At 40.5% G+C, this 22213-nt stretch overlaps 1 protein-coding gene across 1 annotated transcript in view; it reads left to right on the forward strand.

Annotated features, from left to right (window-relative positions):
• The first annotated feature begins 3367 nt into the window (after positions 1–3367).
• Positions 3368–22213, forward strand: part of LOC101846139 (acetyl-coenzyme A synthetase, cytoplasmic) — a 24373-nt gene continuing 5527 nt past the window's right edge. Inside the window, exons 1-11 of the mRNA XM_005099236.3 lie at positions 3368–3704; positions 8481–8865; positions 9901–9992; positions 12838–12941; positions 14346–14418; positions 15653–15728; positions 17166–17292; positions 18083–18198; positions 19274–19466; positions 20739–20872; positions 21900–22032. Coding sequence (XP_005099293.1) covers positions 8519–8865; positions 9901–9992; positions 12838–12941; positions 14346–14418; positions 15653–15728; positions 17166–17292; positions 18083–18198; positions 19274–19466; positions 20739–20872; positions 21900–22032 — 1395 coding nt within the window. The 5' untranslated portion in view covers positions 3368–3704; positions 8481–8518. The remainder of the gene's footprint in view (positions 3705–8480; positions 8866–9900; positions 9993–12837; positions 12942–14345; positions 14419–15652; positions 15729–17165; positions 17293–18082; positions 18199–19273; positions 19467–20738; positions 20873–21899; positions 22033–22213) is intronic.

Below are 22213 nucleotides of genomic sequence, written 5' to 3' on the forward strand. Positions count from 1 at the left end.
ACACACAGTCACACACACACACACACGCGCGCGCGCGCGCGCGCGAGCCATTCGAAAAACAGGAGGCGATACATCCGATCACCACAGCTCAACTGAAATAGCCCACACGATGTACCGGAGACACGAGCTCCCGAATCCCACTGTATAAATGAGAATCAAGGAGCTTAGAACTTCATTTCTATTAATTACTTCTCCTTGGCATGAATGCAGTGTGAAGATTTAGTAGTCAAGTCGTTCACTAATTGACACCACCCCATATACCTTAGAATTAAGATAGGATAAGATACATCTTCATTGTCCAGATCCTTGCACATAAGTTTCACCACGTACACACACACACACACACACACATACACACAGCGCGTGCGCACACGCACACACGCACCCACACACACACACACACACACACGAACATGCACACACACACACGTAGGCTTACATTCACATGCTATTATATAAATGAACAATAATATAAACAATATTAAGCTAGATCAGACTCAATGTTACTCTGGTGCATGCTCCAAGATCGTATGAATTAATATTATGAATGCTTGTAACTCTACCTTTTAAAACTTTTATAACCTCGTACCTCACTCCCTTCTCCCTGACCCCACTCGATCTCCACCTCCGTTTCCTTCTCCTGTAGCCTGTAACCCATATATTCCGTACGTCGTGATTTACTATATCCATACGACGTGGGGAACACTGTGCCACAACTTTCCGAAGAGGAAATGAGGAAATTTACTGGTTAAACCGATCCGCACGCTTTGCATAGTAGTCTGTCAAAATGATTTTGAGAAATACTGAAAGTTTCAAAGAGATCTTGGTACATTTACTTGAAGTATTCTAAATTAATGTGAAGAATACAATCCCGGGGTACAAAATGACCCAGGGCGTACGGATAGGGTTACGTGAATAATCAGGCTTTACGATGATACGTGCGTTATCAGTTCAGGCAAAGTGTGAAAGCAGGATGTGAAGAAAAGTTTATTGCCTTTTGGCTTGACTAAAACACGTTCTATTACATATTTTTTACTTAGAAATGGAACGGGTTATTAGGTAGTCTAAACAGATTGGTTATATTAGATATATCTGTGGAGGAATTTCACGAGCGGTTATTAATTATGGATCGAGTGCTTTTAGACGGAGAACATTGCACAATGGGTCACCTATCCTATAAGAGTAGCATAGCCTATATTAAGCCTACGGTATATTAAAGCGCACACACACACACACACACACACACACACACACACATACACACACACTCTCTCTCTCTCTCTCTCTCTCTCTCTCTCTCTCTCTCTCACACACACACACACACACACACACACACACACACACACACACACACACACACACGTAGATTAACTCTTTTTAGTATACGGAAGGCTAATCCACTTTTCAAAATCAAAGCAGCTAATTTTGTCATCCGTTTATTTTTTCAGCATCACAGTTCCCTAGATATATAGGGCTATCGCCCTGTTCCCTTTTGATCTGCATGCACAAAATAAAAACCAAACTGAGAAGTAATGAATGGTGATTGATAATCTTTGCAATATGCAGTTCCCATTGCACCCAAGCTACGAGATCTAGACAATAGATTTAAGTTGCTACGGGTAAATCGAGTGCAGAGTCGCAGTCGGACTGTTTTCTCTGCTGTTTCTTCCTCTTTCTTTCTTACTAACTGACTATTCATTACACCATCTGGCGTTTAGGGCAGCATCAAAAGGATCTCTGTCTGTTTTTGGGCCATCTTGGTCAACGTCCCCAACGAATGGTTCCAGGACTTCATTTCAGACTCTACTGTGCGTCTCCAGGAATAGATATAAGGGTTTCTCCAGTTGCTGTTCTCAGCCTGTCGGATCCTGTCTGGTGACTTTCACTTATGCCCACAATGTGCAATCCATATCTCTTCATCTCTGCCGTTACTTGTGCCAACTTACCAGTTTCGTACATTGTCCTTACATTCCACAGTCCTATGATAACTTTTGTCTTTGCGGTGTTCAGGTCCTCCATCTTCCTGCAAACAGCTTCCTTGCGCTTTCACTGCCAGCATTGATACGAATCCCAAGAGACTCTGAAGGTCCGTTACACACAAAAATATGGTATATCTTAGTTGCTGTTTCCGTAACATATGATTTTTACCAGTCTGGGTCGTTAGCCCTGAGCTGAACCTCCAAAACATGGAACATTTTAAGTAAAATCTACGCGAAATTTCATGTTGATAGCTTAAATAGTTCTAAGGGCATGCGCTTCTAAAGTTAGTATGTCGAGTTCAGACCCCCCCCCCCCTTTTCCGGCTCCCGGCAAGCCAGGTGGACACGTGTAGGCTACTGCAGCCACGCCGGGTGAATTGGGTTAATGAAGACAAGATTTTCAGGTTTTTCGTGGATTTTTGTTACATAATTATGAACAATTACAGCAGAATTTTAACATCATTTGAGCCAGCTGAACTGGAGAAAAGGTAAATTTAATAGTTTTAGTTGATCATTACTATAATTAACTACTACTACTACTACTACTACTACTACTACTACTACTACTACTACTACTACTACTACTACTACTACTACTACTACTACTACTACTACTAGACGCTAGACCTATTTATAAACCTGTACTACCACTACATGTACTACTTATACGTACTAGATTTAACTATATAATAGCAAGTTCCAGTTTCCGAAACTACTAATGTATAAATTGGCCCGTTGGAGTCGAGCCTCACAGCTGTGTGAAGTTTTTGACCTAAAAAAACGGTAACTTTAAGCTAAAAGTAAATTTGTATGAAAGCTCCTAGAAAAAAAAGTTGACCAGAATCTAGGCCTGATGACACTTTTTTTTTTTATAGCGTCGATAAGCTCAAATTCCAGCTGGACACTTGGGCACACTTACCGTTCGTACATTAGTCACAACAATAAATACCACAATGTATAGGTACATTGCATACCAGACAATGACAAGCCAGCTGCTATATAACGTCAAATAACTAGTCTAGGCGGCTAGGCTACCGCCAACTAGGCTAATGATACTAGCATAATATCAGAAAGGACAAAGCTGATATTATTACCAAAGATCGGACATAACAAGATAGTTCACTCAGCTAAAGAAGTGTCCGCGGAACCGCGCATTGGTTCAGATGGCGTTGGTTCGATACTCTTTTTCGTTCTCCTGAATAATAGGAATAGCACAGTTCGTTGGTTTCGCTTTTATTATTTTTCACAAAAGTAGGCCTAGGGTAACTCTGTTCGCAAAGTCCGCACTTTTTCAAAGAGGACGCCACCGAATTTTGAGGACACTTTTTCAAATTCGCTCAAAGAGAGGAGTGGACTATCTTGTTATACACGATCTTTGTTGTTAGTTGTTACCAGAGAGTTTATAGTGTTGTTACCACAATTAATTGTTTTTTGGTATCGATACTAACTCCAAAAAGGAAAAGCGTCGGTTATCCCGACCCTCCCACCTCCCTCATCCGCTGTCGTCCTGTCAAATCCTCGCCGGCAGGCCAGGCAAGCGCATGAAGTATCAAGGCGAAACTCTCTCAACCTTGCAGCAACGACCGTGCCGTTGATAGACGATTGTGAATGGGGTGTAACCATTCACAAGCTTGCATAGATAGTTGAAAGGCCAGTGTTAGCCTACTACAGTTGGGCAAGTAGATCTACTGAGTAAGGGCTTCTGCAGCAGATTGAATTTGCAAGGTAAGCTTATTGTTTCAAACCACTCCGACTGCGTCTGCTAGATCTATCTAGATATCTAGATCTACATACATATAATCTATACTCTAGACTCTAGATCTAATATCTAGATTTAAGGGTAAGCTTGAATAATACCGGACCAGGGGACTGACTTTTGGCCTATGTGTCAACCTTAGGAATTCATGATTTTCCCCAGTTTTTAATAGATCTCTTAGTCTCAATGGAGAATCTCGGACCGGTAGATCTATTCTTTAAAAATGTGTCAGGGGGTAGACCCCCTGAACCCCCCACCCCCTAAAAGTGCTCAGTTTCCCCCAGCACCAAAGCCTGCAAGGTGTATCCATACTGATTGTTCCGGTAGCTGTTTGATGATTATGGCGACGTTTTTCCTTTCCAGATAATCATTCCTTTCTTCCTTCTCCCCTCTCTATCCCCATTTCCCGCATCCTAATGATTGTGTGGTGTTCTGCTGTCTCCCTGTCTTCTTCATCCCGCAACTTTTTCTCCAGGATCGTCAGCACTTCTCCTTTGTCAAATTTCACCTCACCATCAACCACGCCACTGCCTGCCAGCCTAGTATCAGCCTCCTCATTGCCTTTCACTCCAGAGTGCCTAGGACAGAATATCCCTGTGATGCGACTCTAATTTAAGTGACGAGTGTTGTATTGGGTTCATCCATTCACTCCGAAGAAGCCCTTTCTCAACCCTTCATAAGATGCTCTGAGGATCTGTGACAATGATGAGATAGGTAGCTGTTCTTGGTCTTGTATTTTGAAGCCAGCCAAGTGCTCTTGTTACGGCCTCAATCTCCCTTTTCATGCGTGAAGTTGCTCTTTCTATGGCCCCTGACATGCTATGAACCTTTTTGTTCCCACTATACTATACACCATAAAACCCCATTCAGTTCTCTCACCCCTCCTGGCCGATCTATTCGTATAGATGATCACTGGGTCCTCTGGCTTGGAATGCTCCTCAATTAACTGTCCTATGTCATTGTCGTTAATGACAGCAGCACATTCCCGTCTTTCACGACCCTAGATCTAGATTCTACACTCTCAAGACAAGAGACCAAGTAACGAACATTCTGTCTGAATGAAAAACTTTGGTAGTGACAGGATGAAAGTCTTCATAAATATAGATCTAGGCCTAACATGAACAGTACGTAGATCTAGACCCTATGGTAATTTGCTGGTGATTGAATGCATAGGCCTTTTTACCCTAAAGAGAACTTAAAATCATACTTAATGAATGGATGCATGATAGACTGTATAGTGAAATCATGTCTAATAGGCCTACATGAAGCTACAGCAAGCACCTAGCACCCCTGATTGGCCCAAATATAGATGACAAGAAATAAATGCTGTCTGTGCTTTTCCAATGCGGGACTATATTTCAGTGCCTGTTCCTCTCTCTGTGTCAATTATGCTCCCTAGACAGCAGAAGGATTTGACGTCTTCTTGTGCATTTCCTTGTACTGTGACCTGCTCCTTTCGTAGTGCATCTATCCTTAGGACTTTTGACTTTCCGGGGTGGATCCTCAATCCAAAAGTACAGACTCTGATAGGCTGTTTAAAATTGTTGTCTTTGCTTGCATCTGTTCCTGAGTGTGTGACAGAAGCGCCAAGTTATCTGCAAAATCCAGATCATCCAACTATGTCCATGGGGTCCACTGTATGCCATTTATATGTCCTCTGGTGGTTTCCTTCATCAGCCAGTCGATTGCTAAAATAAAGAGGAAAGGTGATAGTAAACATCCCTGTCTCACGCCAGTCTTGATGTAAAAGCTGTCAGTGAGCTGGCCATCATGTATAACCCTGCAACTTGTCATTTCGTACATGCTCCAGATGAGGTTATTTGTTTTTCACTCTTGGTCCTTTACTGTTACTTCTGGTTTCCCATATTTTCCAGAAAGAATCTTCGTAGTCTGGTAAAGGATTCACATGTTCCTTCCTGCTGCTGCCTCCTCTGCCCTCACCGCAAGCCTGTTCATGAATTCCCCCTTGTCTTTTCTCAGTTATCTCTTTACATCTTAAGCTCTTTTCCTGTACTGCTCCAATGCGTTCGCTTTTGATCCCGTTGTTCTACTTGCATTTGTCTCTGCTTTCAATTGTCTTCTAATGCTAATCAAATTCAATGACTGTTGGCTAATCCATTCCTTATGCTCCAATTTCTTCTCGCCGAGTATTTCTTGACATGTTGAAGTAAAGACTTCTTTGACCTTGGTCCAGTGCATCTCCACCTCCATGTCCTCCTCACCAAGATCCACCAAGGGTTGAAATCTGTTCCTCAACTGTAGTTGAAACTCCTGTTTCATGTGTCGGTCTGAAAGACTTACTTGGAACTTCATTCTTTTGATTCCTGTTCTGGTTCCGTGCTTTTTGAGATGTAGCTTGAGTTTTGCTAAAAGCAGATGATGATCCGATCCAACGTCTGCCCCTCTCTGTACTTTGACATCTTCCAGTGTACGTCTGAACCTACGAGAGATACAAAAATGATCGATCTGGTTGTGTGTCACTCCCTCCGGTGATACACAAGTAGCCTTGTGGAATCGTTATGTGGGGAAAAACAGCCTCCGATGACAAGACTGTTGAAAGCACAGATATTTGCAAATCGCTTTCTGTTTTCATTCATTTGTCCCAGGCCATGTTGTCCCATGATTCCCTCGTTCCCTACGTTGTCCTGACCAATCTTGGCGTTAGTTTCTCCCATTATGATGTTGACATCCTTCCTTGGCAGTTTGTCGATGACCCCCTGGAGCCAGCTGTAAAAAGCATCCTTGTCTTCATCCAAAGCATCATTTGTAGGGGCGAAGATCTGAATTATGTTCATGTTGATGCTCTTACTCCTGGTAGTGAAAGAAGCCATGATGATCCTCTCCCCCTGTGGTTCCCATCAGTGACTTCTGTGCATACTTACTCAAAATAATTCCAACTCCCTCGGCATGGTGCTTGTCTTCCCTCCCAGAGTACAATATTTGTTCCCCCGAGCTGAGCTGCTTCTGTCCAGACTGTATCCAATGGGTTTTGCTGACTCCTAGTATGTGCAACCTGTATCTTTTCATCTCTTGTACCTCTTGAGAACTCTTTCCTGCTTCATACATGGTGCGAACATTCTACGACGCAATCTGGAGAGACTTGTTCGACAGAGCAGGTTTCGGGTCAGAAGAGTCCTTTCGGCTGTCTGCTGTCCTTCATTGTTCCTGCTGATACAGAAGCTCCTCCGTCTCCCAAGATGGAAAAATTATAAGGCGTGTTTGTTCGTGTTTCTATAACTTTCCTTTTTTACTGGGAAGGGTAGTTGACCCTCCGCAAACTGGCACTTTTCGGGTGGCCAGATCGATGCATCTGTAGTTGCCTCTTACGACACGCAGTATCACGGCAGCGGTATTCTTTAGTGACCCCACCTGCTGGGGTGACACACACATTAGTAACTCAAGATCTGAATTATGCTGTATAGTTGCAGAAAGCAGGTCATTCCTCTTCATAAATCATGAGGGTGTTGGTTACTGGGTCTCAAGGGAAAGTGTGTCATGAACTTTCACTCGCTTATCAGGGTTTGAATGAAGAGCACAAGAAAATCCTTTCTCTTTACAGTTTTCAGGAGTTTATTTTCTTTACCATTTTTTTTTACATTTTATGTTAGCCCTAGAGACATATAAGTGGCCCTTCACTAGTGGTGGATGGGGACTCTGAAAGTCCTTTAAAACTTTTTAAGGATGAAGCGGACACTTCCAATCGGCAGTAGACCAAATGTATTGGTGTGGCACATTTTGGATCGTCAGAAACGCAAGTTTGCTTAATATATTTCCAAGTGTGCATACTGTTGCCTGCCTTTTAAAGTTTCAGAGAAAGAAAATAGAATTTAAAAATCTGCTGCACAAATTTAAGAAGATATATACTTCAAACAGTGCGCCTTCAAACATTGTTGTGTGACTAGAATGCGCATCCTCAAAGGGTTATTAATGAACACATTTAGAGCATCTCACCGTTCAACAGCGAGCTTTAAGCGCTCTGCAGTCTATATTATTACTCCAGCAGACCCTAGAACACTCGGGAACGTCAGATCTGGGTTTTTTAGGAAGGGAACAGTGCAAGCAGACGATTAGATTAATGAAGCACTCAAAATGTAAGGATCATTAGCCGTCTACAGCCGTGTACCCATTCACACATGGGTGAAGTGAGGAAAATTCATGTAAAGTGCCTCAATCAAGGACACTGTGTTCAGCCCCTCATGGAGTTCGAATCATAAGACAAGATCACCAATGCCCCTTTAACTAATGAGTTTTCGATCTAGATTTGAGGATACAGGGCTGGAGTAGGTGTCTAGATCTAGCAGATCACCTGAGACCGGAGAAGGGTTTAAAAAAATTGTGCAAGCAGTTGTAGATCTAGAGGTCTATTAGAGGTAGCTTATATTTCCAGTAGTTACTGTAGTGTGTGTGTGCGTGCGTGTGTGCGTGCGTGTGTGCGTGCGTGTGTGCGTGCGTGTGTGCGTGCGTGCGTGCATGCGTGTGTGCATGCGTGTGTTTCTATGTGTGTGTGTGTGTATGTTTCGGTGTACACGGTGGGTAGCTATAGACTCAGTTGAAATAGAAAGCTCCTACTTGTTTTTTCCTGTATAAATGTATACTTTTAATACTTTCCACTAAATATCTAATCAGACTGACTCTGGGACTCTTTCTGAATAAGATTGTTTATTGGTATATTATTTAGAAGTTAAGTATATCAAAACATTGCTCAAATTTAATGATTAAAAATTTATTTTTTTTGGTCACTCCAGTTTTGCTGAAAAGGTTTATCAAATTAAAAGGCGCAACCATGTCGGACGACAGACTTGGACAACATCATCATCATCAGCATGATCAGGCTCATCAGACCTTTGAGCCGCCAAAATCATTGTCTGCCACGTCTCACGTGAAAGACTTTCAGGAGTACCAGCGAATGTACAAGCAGTCGGTGGGAGATCCAGAGGCATTCTGGGGACAAATCGCGGAACAGTTTCATTGGGAATCTCCACCTGATGGCGCTTTCGTGAATTACAATTTTGACACCCGAAAAGGATCAATTTTCATCAAATGGATGGAAGGGGCCAAAACCAATATTGCTTACAACATGTTGGATAGAAATGTGAAAAATGGCCTAGGGAACAAAATTGCATTTTACTGGTAAGTTGGTAAGTAGAGTACATTGTCTAATGGCTTATCATAGAGTATGACTAAACTCATCCTCCTAAATGACATTTTTGAGATTAGGAAATTTAAATTAAAGCGAAAGTGTCGAGTGTGCCCTTTTTGACATATGTCTCTTCCTTTTTGACACTGACGTCAAGTCTTCATACATGATAGCCATACAATTGTGTTTTATCTCCATCTTATGAGTAACTTAGTTCTCAGCATTTTCAGCACAATAGTTGTTGCCCATTGTCCAGAATATTGAAGCTTTGGAATCACAATGTAACTACATTTTGAACAACATGTATTTCGTACACTGTCTGTATAACTAGTATCAAGTTTAAAACTTTGTCAGAATAATTTCAGACAGGTTTGTTTAAACAACGACCACCTTCCTGTCCTAAACCGCATTTCCTTTCATGGTGAATCGAAAAAGGGTATGAGTTATGCCAGCACAATCGTCTCTAACTATTAATTTACGTCATTGTGGACAATTTATTTGCTTACTGTCCTGTTAATACATACACCATCATTCTTCTCGCGTTGACGGTAACACAAATGTAAATTCACTCTGACAATCACATGCATGTGTACCTGTACTCACCCATATAAGTGCAGACATTACAACACAGACACTGCTGACAGCACTCACAACATGGTGCAAACTTGAGACATTTTTGCTCTAACTTCGTGCATACAGAGGGTTTAATAAGAGTTCACGCACTCTATTTTCCACAAAATTATTGTGGTACCGGCTGATATTTTCCCTCATATCCCCCCTCCCGACTCGTTGGGAAAATGTTTAATGTCTTTTTTTATTGTTTTAATTAAAATTTGAGTGAAACAAGGAAAAAAGGAAAGGTTGACCAACTCAACGCTATCTTTTGTTTGTAGGGTTAATACGTAATGACTATGCTTTATGAATGCTGTATAGGTATATAGACTACTCTCAAAGACAAAGGTAACAGAGTATCATCAGTGATAACATTTCAATAGCTTAAGTAATTTCCTTTTGTTTTCTGAACATAGGGAAGGCAATGATCCACTTGACCAAGGCAAGATAACATACTCAGAAATGTTGGAAAGTGTCTGCAAGTTTTCAAACGTCTTGAAGAGTTTAGGTAAGGATTTTTTCCTGTTAAAATATGTTCCTCTTTTTGGGCTTTTGTGATATTAATGAACTTGTTGAGGTCTGTTTGAGAGTTGTTTTGTCTCAAATTGGTGTAGTAAACATGTATGCTGGGTTTAGCAGATTGACTATTTCAGTGAGCCACCCGAAGGCATATGTATTTCTGTGATCTCTCTGTCTCTTCCTTTGAACACGATCTTTTATGTTTGTATGCTTGTGACCCACTATTTCCGGGGTGCCTTGATAGTTGAAGCAGACTTTGTGCTGTTGAAGCTAGAGAGGTTAGCAGAGTAAGCCTGATTCTCTGTAAGGACTTCCCTGTTGACATCCATCTCTTGGTGCTCATATGACCTTATGCAGTTGCGAGCGCGTAAAATTTCTACTAAAACTAAACTAAACTTACATTGATGTTGTTCAGGTATGTAAGTGTGTCCAAGTGGCGGGCCCACAAAGCAGCAGAAAATTAGGTGAATGGTGTGTTGAAATGCCCAAGCTCCCAAAAGTGAGACTAAAACTGACACTGCTGCATTTGTTCACTCAAATTTAATGAGATACATTCTAGACCTATCGCGTCCAGTTTGGCTGGAAACTATTAGATTTTAATTTTCAAGACGGACTCAGACAGTTTTGTTTTTATTATTAATTTAGTCAACTCACTGCGGGCATTGTTAATGAAAATGCTCACTCTGGGTTGACATGCGGGACAGACTGATTGCTTGTGGGTGAGATCTGGCCCATGGGCTGTATTTTGCCCATGCCTGGCATAGATGGCTGATGAGTTGATGGATGTTCTGGTAGGGTTTCCTCTACATCTCTTTTTATTATGTAATCAGTGTCACATTTGTCTTTTTCTGCTTTTAGAGAAATATTTTATACATATATTTGGCCATGGTCACCCTGACTCGTAGGTGGCTGGCTCCTTTGGTTGGCTCCTTCTTTCCCATCAAATACCTGTCTTGTTTATCATTCCTTCTTCTTTTCTCTGTATGTTATTCTCTACCAACACCTCTAATCTTTGGTTGTGGGTGGTTGGCGGGTGCTCTGGTGTGATTGACTACTTCTTTCCTTTCAAACATCTATCGTCTTTATCTCCCCTCCTTCTTTTTTATATAAATGTTTGTTACTCTCTTGTAACACCTCTAATCTTTTGGCGCTCATATGACTTTATGCAGTTGTGAGCACCGTAAAACGTCTACTGAAACAACATAATCTTCGGTTACCCCCCGGGATGGTGCTACTGACTGAAGTGTATTTAGGCCATTCCCAAAGGGTGGACATAAGCATGTTCTTATGCTCAGCCAGCAGAATTGTAAATGGGCTGATCCATCAATGTCATGCTCATAACTGCCTGAACTGCAGCTGGAAACTGCTGCTTTTTCTTTCCTTATCCTTACTATCATCATTTTCCTCTACTTCTTTTGTATGTTTATCACACTCTTGTGACCCTCTATTCCCGAGGTGCCTTGATAGTCGAAGCAGACTTTGTGCTGTTGGAGCTAGAGAGGTGAGTAGAGTAAGCCTGATTCCCTTTAAAGACTTTTCTGTTGACATCCACCCCTTGGCACTCATATGACCTTCTGCAGTTCCGAGCACCATAAAAAATTACTTTAAAAAAAACAACAACTAATCTTCAGCACTTGCACAACCCATTTGTGTTGCAAGTGCTGTAAAACTCTTACATAAACTAAAACTAAACTCTCTTTGACTTGCAGTTAACACTACTGCTCAGGCTCATTTGTTTGTCCTTGCAGCCTTGAGTGCTTGTTGACTTTCTGCAAAGAGGCAAGTTGAGAGGACGGTTGCATGCTTATTTTTTTATTTTTCCTCCCTTGTGTTTGAAATTTTCTGTGCTGTGGAAAGGCCACACTAGGAAGTGATCAGCGATGGATCCCCTCTCAGTTTGCTTAGGGAGAGCATCATGTCTGCCACAGCAGCCAGCCTCTCCCTCCTGTGAAGTGTAGGGCTTGTTTGTCCTCCAAACAAGGCAGAAACCAATATTTGCTTTGGTGGCCGCGAGTGCCAACTCAGCTGTATCTGAAGATATGCTCTTCGTGTTGCTGAAATATTTATTATTATTGTTGTAGTAAACGAAACTGACCAACTGGGGCATTTTTTATTTTTGAAATGGGTGCTAGGGTTGCAGTTCAGTATGAGCATTTGATACCTTTCAACTTTTATTGGTTACTGGTTGTTTGTAATTATTTAAGACTCAGATTATTTGGGTTTTTTAAAGAAGGTCAGCAGCGAAGAAGCAGGTGGTTGGTGGGTGCTCCAGTGTGGTCTGCTTCTTTTTCTTCTTTGCAGTTGCTATTCTCCAGATCTGTTCCTGGTGAAATGTGTGTGTGTGTGTGTGTGGGGGGGGGGGGGGGTTGTTTAAAAACAAATAAAATCTCGATGCATATTCCCCTAAGCTTTCATCTCCATAACAGATACTCAATAATATAAATTTGCATCAGGCGCTGGTCTATTCTTGGACCTATGGAACTATTGGTTCATTTGCCTTCCTTTTGGTGAAAAAAATATCCATCTATGTTGAATAGAAGTCTAAATATTGAAGGAGATCAGGGTGGCCTGGTTTCAGAGGTAAAATTAGGGAGAAAACGGCCTCCAAAGTTTGGTTACTTCCTTAGCCTGAAAGTCCGTGGAAACTGAAAATTAAAATTTTTGTGCCTTTAATCAATAAAATCCACACAAAAATGTGTTTTTTAATGGACATAAAAGGTTTTGAGCCCAAAAAAGAAAATTAGAAAAAAATTGCCCATCTGCCCCAAAATGCTGATTACTTTAATTTCATTATTTTGATGAGCGCAGTCTAAGATTTTGTCTACTTGTTGCAGGTGTGAAGCGTGGAGACAGAGTTGCCATTTACATGCCTATGATTGTTGAGCTGGTTGTTGCTATGCTTGCTTGTGCTCGCATTGGGGCTGTTCATTCCATTGTGGTAAGTGATTCACTTCAAAACTTGACTGCACTGTTTAACATTTTGTGTGTGAGTCAGACAGAGCGGATGATTAGTGGATGCCCTGATGGGGTTTGCTCATTCTTTCCTATCAAATATCTTGTCGTCCTTATCTCCCCTTCTTCTTTTTTGCTTTTACTCTTTTGTAACACCTCTAAACTTTGGCATGGGGGCTCTCGTGGCCTAGAGGTTAAGGTGTTGGCCTCTCATTCAAAGGTCCCGGGTTTGAATACGGGTACGTAACTACCGAAAAATTTTCTTCTCTAAAATTGTCTCTTTTCACCTCCTTTCCTGCTCTCGAGCAATGTTCTGTCGTCTGCTTTCGTCTCCTCTTTCTGCCCCCATCCCTTCACCTCCTTTGCCCCTTCCTCTGGGCTCATGACTCTTTCTACAGCCTTTCTACTGCTACTCCTTGGCTCCTTCGTACTGCTGTCTTTCAGCCACTCCCCTGTTCTTCTGGCCGGAAAGATCTACACCTAACCTTCTCGGACAAGGGCGAAAAATCTCGAAGGGCCTGTGCGCACGTTAAAGATCACTTGGTGGTCAAAAATCGATTAGGTAGGCTTCGGTCGCCACCGGGGCAAAATTCAACTGAAAAACTTTATTGTGACCAAATGCAGTTGCGAGCGCCGTAAAGCACTTACCAAAAAGAAAACAAAACAACACAGAAAAAAACTTTGGCATTTAGATCTATATGACTTTATTGTGCTACTAGTGCAGTAAAACTTTTTCTTAATTCAAAAGGAAAAAAAAGTCAGGTGGAAGTATTCTTGGTGATTCAGGATGAAGTGAGCGATCTATTTTATCAGTATAAATTGTTCACAGGTAAGAATAAAACTAAGGCGGACCTTCTTTTCTTTACAGTAATGGTACCAGATGTTTTAGAATGGGCCTTGTCAATGAAGCTTTTCCTTTACGAGATTTTCTGTAGGGCTATTGACGCTTAAAAAAAACAAACATCAATATGAACTGCTAGATTTTACCTGCCTTTTCTCTTTTCTTTTGCTGATAAGGGCACAGCTGGTCAGAGCTGGCCACAGCTGGGTTTGTGAGTGTGATATCACGGACCCACCTACTACTGCTTGTTGTGCTTTGTTTCTCTCACTCTCATCAAATTTGTAATCCTAGGTCCAGTGAAATTCATTTCTCTTTTTCTACTGTTATAAGATATAACTTTCTGGATTTTTTGTGAGTAAAGGTTTGCATGTTGCACATTACAAATTTTTTCAAAGATTAAGGTTCAGAATGGATTCAAATATGGTCATTTTTTGGCTTTATTAAATTTTTGGTTGTAGTGAATGAAAAAAAAATCAATCAAGCTTTGTTAATAGTACACATATGAATTTATAACTGTGTATTCTATGAAATTACTTATTTCTGTTTCAGTTTGCTGGGTTCTCTTCTGAATCTCTCAGTGAAAGAATAATTGATGCCAACTGCTATGCAATTGTAACGGCAGGTATGTGCAACTTAAAAATATTTTTGTGTCTTCATGTTGCTTAGGAAAACTAACATACTTTTCATTTGTTAATTGTGGGAATTTTGAACTGCTAATAAAATCTGTACTAGATGAAGCTACAGATCTGATTACACCCCAATTTTTTTGCTAACTCAGTTTGTAAAATTAGTCCCTTTAAATCGTTCGTGAAATGTATGTTTACTTGGATTCGTGTGGTATGTGTTAATGGGTCCCTTTAGATTTGTTCTGTTTTTTTTTTTTTACTGGACTGTTTTTGACCATTAATCATCCATGTCCACGTGTAACATTTGTCTTAGACAGTTTGCTACCCTAGAGTTACAAAGGTCTATATTCTCGGTACCTAGTTTTGAGAAATTTGACGTTAAAGACTTTGAGTTTCACAATAACATGTCAAGCTTTTTCAAATGCAGTTCCTTGAATATCTTGACAACAACTCAAAATAAACTTATGATTTTGATGGAGCAGATAAAACATTTGGTTTCTGACCTCTTGGTCTTAGTAATCCAAAAGGGCCAAAAATGACAGATAGAATTTTGCAATTTTAACGTAGCAAGTTGTCATAATGTGTACACATGGACACGGATCATAAACGGTCAAAATTAAGTTAACATAAAATGAAGAGCACAGTGTGATCTTAGGAGGTATTGTTTTATTGAGTTTCTCTATCTGTCTGCTGGGATGCTGTGTGTCATTCCTCTTCAGTCGGCCCTGACTGGCGGGGTTGAAGCAGCCGGCCGCCTAAATAATCTAAATTGTGTCTGAAAGGTGGTGTAAAATATGTACAATCAAAGACAACTTTTGGGATATTAAGACGGCTCACAAAGCTATTTACATTTGATCTATGTTCTATATGAAATGTATTGAGATGCTTGACCAGAATTAAAACACTGAAATATTTTATATTGAAGACAATAGGCACAAGTAAAAGAAAAGTTCAGTCTTTCGAAATAGAAACAAATCATCTGTCGTCATGAAAAAGTCAAAATTAAAACACTAAATTACTAGTATATTGGAAGCCAGCAAGAGTTACAGAAAATCTCTTTTCTAAATTGTAAAAAAAATAATCTGAAGTAACTTGTTACAAGGTTACCAATGGCCATGGCTAATAAATTTGTTCTGGTTGAGTGTATGCGAACTTGCTTGTTCATTTTGTCAACTGTAATGCTGATGCATACTTGCAGTTAACAGTTTTCTTTTTGCTTTGGTCTTACAGATGGTGTGTGGAGAGGATCGAAGCTGCTTAATTTGAAATCCATTGTAGACAAGGCTCTTGAAATATGCAAAGAAAAGTGAGTGTCTTATTCCGTTGTGTTGCTTGTTTTATCTGAAGGAAACTGTTATCCTTGTTTGTGCTTGTTATTGTTTGTCTGTGATGTTTTCATTTAGATGCTGACAGTATTTATCCTATTGACTTGTGGAAAGATTATAGCATATAAATAGAGTCTATACAGAAATTCACATTTTTTTAAAACTACTCTTCATTTAAAGCGCAAAGAGAATTTGAAGGTAAAAAGTAGATTTTATTATACTGATTGTCAATTACAATGGTCACTGAGGATAGAAGGAGAGAGGCTTTTGATCTTACCTTTGAGATGAAATTGACTGTATTCAGTTTGATTCTCTTGTTCCAGAATTCATTTGCGGGTGTTTCTTTTTCAATTTGAAATTTTTCTTTTTCATGCTTCAGAATACCCTGCAGAATATGCACCTTTTAGCTTTACAAAAATATGTGGTATTGTATTATTTCAAGTTTTACATTCTTAATTGCATAAGTGGAAATGAGATTATCAGTTGGTGTGGTGGTCTCTTTCAAAATGTCAGAATTCTTGTTGTCCAATTTCCGATTTTATTGGTAAATATCTTGCAGCCATTTTGCATTATATTGTGTTGCAATCAAAACAGATTGGGTTTCTGTTGTTTTACAATTATTTTTTTGATTGGGTAGTTGGTGGGTGCTCTGGTGTGGTTTGCTCCTTCTTTCCTATCAAACATCTATCATCCTAATCTCTCCTTCTTGTTTAATTGTGTGAGTGATTGGCGGGTGCTCTGGTGTGGTTTGCTCCTTCTTTCCTATCAAACATCTATCATCCTAATCTCTCCTTCTTGTTTAATTGTGTGAGTGGTTGGTGGGTGCTCTGGTGTGGTTTGCTCCTTCTTTCCTATCAAACATCTATCATCCTAATCTCTCCTTCTTGTTTAATTGTGTGAGTGATTGGCGGGTGCTCTGGTGTGGTTTGCTTCTTCTTTCATATCAAACATCTATCATCCTAATCTCTCCTTCTTGTTTGTGTGAGTGGTTGGCGGGTGCTCTGGTATGGTTTGCTCCTTCTTTCATATCAAACATCTATCATCCTAATCTCTCCTTCTTGTTTGTTTGAGTGGTTGGCGGGTGCTCTGGTGTGGTTTGTCTTCTTCTTTCCTATCAAACATCTATCATCCTTGTCTCCCCTTCTTTTTTTATGGTTGTTAATCTCTTGTAACACCTCTAATCTTCTGGCGCTCTATGACCTTATGCAGTTGTGAGCGCCGTAAAACCTATACTAAATCTAAAACTTCTTTTTTGTGTTTGTTATTCTTATAAAACACCTCTTATGTTCAGCATTTACATGATCTTATTGTGTTGCCGGTGCCGTAAAACGCTTACTGAGATATCTTATATTGTGTTGCGTTGGAATCCAAACAAATTGGTTTCCCAGTTATTTTACGATGATTTTTTTCTCCACCAGGGGGAAACCTGTGAACAAGTGCGTTGTGGTGCGCCATCTGAGCCCCGACGAGGAAGAGGTGACCAGTGAAGCAGACAAAGATGTGGAGGACTGTCCCGTTGCCAAACGTCCTTGTGGTAAACTCAAAGTACGTTGTTTCTAAAGTACGTTGTTTCTAAAGTATGTTGTTTCTCAATTTGTTTCATGTTTGTGCGGAAAAAGTCTAGGTGTGTTTTGTAAGGGAGGGGATAACAATTCTTTTTTCCCGACTCACTATTCTTTTTTTGGGGGGGGGGTTATTTTTCCGGTTACGAGTATTTTTGTTTGACTAGTGTTCGTTGATGGTTGGCGGGTGCTCTGGTGTGGTTTGCTTCTTCTTTCCTATCAAACGTCTATCGTCTTTATCTCCCCTCCTTCTTTTTTGTGTTTGTTACTCTCTTGTAACATCTCTAATCCTCAGCACTTATATGACCTTATTGTGTTGCAAGTGCCGTAAAACACTTACTAAAACTAAAACTGACTAGTGTTCTGAAGTCCATGGGGGAACATGGTCTGTTAAAGGTCGTGTTTTTTGCTTACCTCTGAAGAAGTGTTGTTGGGTATCTCAAGTTGAATAATTGATTTTCCGCAAAAGTGGATGGATGATTGGTGGGTGCTCCGGTGTGGTTTGCTTCTTCTTTCTTATCAAGCATCTATTGTCCTTTCTCTCCTCCTTTTTTGAGTTTGTTACCCTCATGTAAAACCTCTAATCGTCGGTTCTTATATGACCTTATTGTGTTGCGAGTGCAGTAAAACTCTTACTATCTTTCTTCCCTTTTTCTGTTTGTTACTCTCTTGTAACACCTTAATCTTCAGCACTTATATGACCTAATTGTGTTGCAAGTGCTGCAAAACCCTAACTAAAACAAAGATGACTTTTTTTGTTTTGCTCCGACCAGATTGGCTGGCAGAATGGCAGAGACGAGTGGTGGCATGTTCTCATGAGCCAGGCAAGCAAAGACTGCGCCCCGGAGTGGCTGGATGCGGAGGACCCGCTGTTTATGTTGTACACAAGGTACTCTTTGTGCTCAGCTCAAGGGTTCCTAGACTGAGGGGGTGGTGCGGGTGGTTGGAGGGGACTCTGGTGTGGTTTGCTCCTTCTTTCCTATCAAAACATCTGTCATCCTATCTTGCCTCCTCCTTTTTTGTGTTTGTTACTCCTTTGTAACACTTCTAATCTTACGAGTGGTCCACTTGGATAATGTCGTTATTATGTATAAAAAATGCAAGGGGGAAGTGGGTTTTTGTTTTAGAAAGAGTTTCACAACACAGTAAGGTCATATAGGTGCTGAAGATTAGGGGTGTTACAAGCGAGTAACAAACACAAAAAAAAGGGGGGAAGTAGGAAGTGATTATTTTTTCCGGGGAATGTCTTAGACTGGTGGTCGTTAGAGCAGGTTGGACTGTACTGTGTTTTGACTCTGTGGAATTGAAATGACTGACAGTTCTTACAGAACTTAAACAGATGGGTGATGGGTAAAGGCCAGGACTATCCGAGCAGAGAAATAAATGGTGAACAATGATAGCAGAGAAATAAATGGTGAACAATGGTTGCCGATTTCTGTACCAAATTTGGCATGTGAAGAGAGAAAAAAACCCTGAAAGGTGATGAAGATCTCCTGTTTATGTTCCACCTGATACAAATGTTTGCTTCTTGGGGTTTTTTATAGTGAGACTTCTGTTCATTGGGGTAATGACTAGATGGGTTTTTTTATTTACTGGTTTTATTGATTTTTAAAAACACAAGATTCAAAATGCTCCTATTCACCTGGGATAGATTTGACATTAAGGGATAAAGTTATTGTCATCAGCAAGCTGTTCAACTGTTCTAAATTGAAAAAACAAAATTATTCAGTAGACAGAAAAAGAAATAATTTTCCTAAAGAAATGTACCTTCTTTATGTATCATTTTGCTTTTTTCCGATTTACAATTTGAATTGCAACAAAAATTCTTGAGCACATGCCACCAATACCACAGATTAAGACAACACAAGAAGAGAAAGTTTTAAAATTTTGGGCCCAGTACAAGCAAACATCTGGCTGACATTCTGTTTTTATGAAATAATCCAGTCCTAATTGTCTTGTACCAGCGGCTCTACAGGCAAGCCCAAGGGTGTGCTGCACACAGTAGCAGGCTACATGCTCTACTCAGCCACCACCTTCAAATACGTCTTCGATTACCAACCAGACGACGTTTATTGGTGCACAGCTGATGTCGGATGGATTACGGGGCATTCCTACGTGTGCTACGGACCCATGGGGAATGGTGCAACAGGTGTCATTGTAAGTAATAGGATGGCCTTTAGTAGGTGCTGAGTCATTAAATTTGCTCAGCTTGAATGGTAGGCAAAGAGTAATGAGGATCTGAATGTCAAACGAGGGGCTAAGAGTGGTGAATGTACATGCATTGATATCAAGCTGATTATTGCCTAAGGCAAGTTTTTGTTTTGTCTTTCCTTTTTCTCCTTTCCTTCCTTTTCATTGTTTGCTTTCTTTATTTTTCTTTTCCTTATACGTTTTCATTCACTTTTAGCTGTTGGCAGTTGCTATGATACCCCCGGGGCGGTGCTACTGACTGAAGTGTCTTTATGCCATTCCCAAAGGGGGGACATTAATATTTTGTTATGCACAGTAGAATTGTAAATTGTAAATGGGCTGATTTATCAATGTCATGCTCATAACTGTGCGTGAACTGCGACTGGGCACTGCTGCTTTTTCTTTCCTACTCCTTGCTATGGTCATTTATCCTCTACTTCTTCTGTATGTTTGTCACACTCTTGTGACCCGCTATTTCCTAGGTGCATTGATAGTCAAAGCAGACTTTGTGCTGTTGAAGCTAGAGATGTGAGCTGAGTAAGTCTGATTACCTTAAGGACTTCTCTGTTGACATCCATCCCTTGGCGCTCATATGACATTATGCAGTTGCGAGGGCCATAATAACTCTGCTAAAACTAAAACTAAGCAGTTGCTGTTTTCGTCTATTAAGGAAATCAATACTTTTCTGCCTCTCTCTTTATTATTAACATCTTTTTAGCTTTCCTTTCCTTTTAGCATTGAGTTCAGCTTGACAATAAGCAGGTAACATTTTATAATATTTTGTCAGCACAAATAATTGTGGGTTTTTTTCTACTTCTTTTTCAGTGAAGTATGGAGCTCTCAGTTTCATTTGTATTTGTCTGTTTTCCTGTACTTTGTATATGTATACACAGGTGGTTGGAGGGCACCACTGATTGGTCTTCCTTTTTTTACTTTTCCTCAGTTGTTTCTGTCTGTCTGTATTGTCTTACTTTTCCCCCCAGCTCTAAATGACTATCAATGTACTTTTATTGATGTGCTTTTCTCTAAACAAACAAAAAGAAACAAGCATGAACCTAAAGGATCCCGCTACGGCACTTACATGACCTTGATGTGCTGAAAGAGCCATTCAACTCTTACTAAGACAAAAGAGTCCTCAGACCAGGAGGAACAACTGGGTGTGGGAGCTCTATGTGATCCAGTTGTTAATTATTTTCTTGACTTTGAAATGCCGTTGTTCTTTTTTTCCCCCTGTTTCAGTTCGAAGGCACTCCATTCTACCCTGACGCCGGTCGGTTTTGGAATGTGGTGGAGAAGTATAAAGTGACCAAGTTCTACACTGCTCCAACTGCAATCCGCTCCCTGATGAAGTTTGATGACTCTTTTGTCACCAAGTAGGTTCAAAGTGAAATTAAAAAAATCATGTATAATTTTGTAACTGAAAACAAAAAGTCTGAACAGTTTTTTTCTATATAAAAATTGAATGAAAATGTGCAATGATTTTGAGAGGGTATAAATCGTGTATTTAAAAAAATCAAATTTGTCCAGTTTGATACTTCTTCACACCCATGTGGGGCTGTGCTAGTGACTGAAGTGTCTTTAGGCCATTCCCAAAGAGGGGACATTAATATGTTCTTATGCACAGTAGAATTGTAAATTGTAAATGGACTGATTCATCAATTCATGCTCATAACTGCCTGAACTGCAACAGGGAACTACTGCTTTTTTTTTCCTAATCCTTACTTCCTTACTGTCGTCATTTATCCTCTACTTCTTTTGTGTGTTTGTCGCACTTTTGTGACCCTCTATTTCCGGGGTGCCTTGATAGTCGAAACAGACTTTGAGCTGTTGAAGCTAGAGAGGTGAGCAGAGTAAGCCTGATTCCCTGTAAAGACTTCTCTGTTAACAACCACACCTTGGCGCTCATATGACCATATGCAGTTGTGAGCGCGGTAAAACCTCTACAAAACATTTTTTTTAAAGAGGGGGGGGGACTTTAACATTTTCTTATGCACAGTGGAATTGTAAATGGGCTGATTCATTAATGTCATGCTCATAACTGTGCCTGATCTACAACAGGGAACTGCTGCTTTTTCTTTCCTAATCCTTACTATTGTCATTTTTCCTCTACATCTTTTGTATGTTTGTCTCACTTTTGTGACCCTCTATTTCCGGGGTGCCTTGATAGTCGAAGCAGACTTTGTGCTGTTGAAGCTAGAGATGTGAGCAGGGTAAGTCTGATTCCCTGTAAAGACTTCTCTGTTAACTTCCTTCCCTTGGCGCTCATATGACCTAATGCAGTTGCGAGGGCAGTAAAAACTCTACTAAACTAAAACACCTTCACACACACCCACACTCACCCTCTCACACATCCTCTCACAAAAAAGGCAGTGACACTGATGATGGTGCTCCCCCCCCCAGATATGACCGTTCTTCCCTGAAAGTGCTGGGCACGGTGGGCGAGCCCATCAACCCCGAGGCCTGGCTATGGTATCACCGTGTGGTGGGCCAGGAGAACTGTGCCATAGTGGACACCTTCTGGCAAACAGAGACGGTGAGGTTTTGTGGCGGATTTTGTTTAGTTGTTAATGAAAACGCCAGGGATAGAGAAAATTTAGTTGTAAATGAATATACCAGGGGTACAGAAAATTTAGTTGTAAATGAAGACGTCAGGAGGGAAAAAACAGGGCTGCAAGTTTTGGATGATTTTGTTTTCTTTTAAATAAAGACATGGG

This window comes from Aplysia californica, unplaced genomic scaffold, assembly GCF_000002075.1.
Source record: "Aplysia californica isolate F4 #8 unplaced genomic scaffold, AplCal3.0 scaffold00206, whole genome shotgun sequence".
In the NCBI taxonomy this organism is placed as follows: Eukaryota; Metazoa; Mollusca; class Gastropoda; order Aplysiida; family Aplysiidae; genus Aplysia; species Aplysia californica.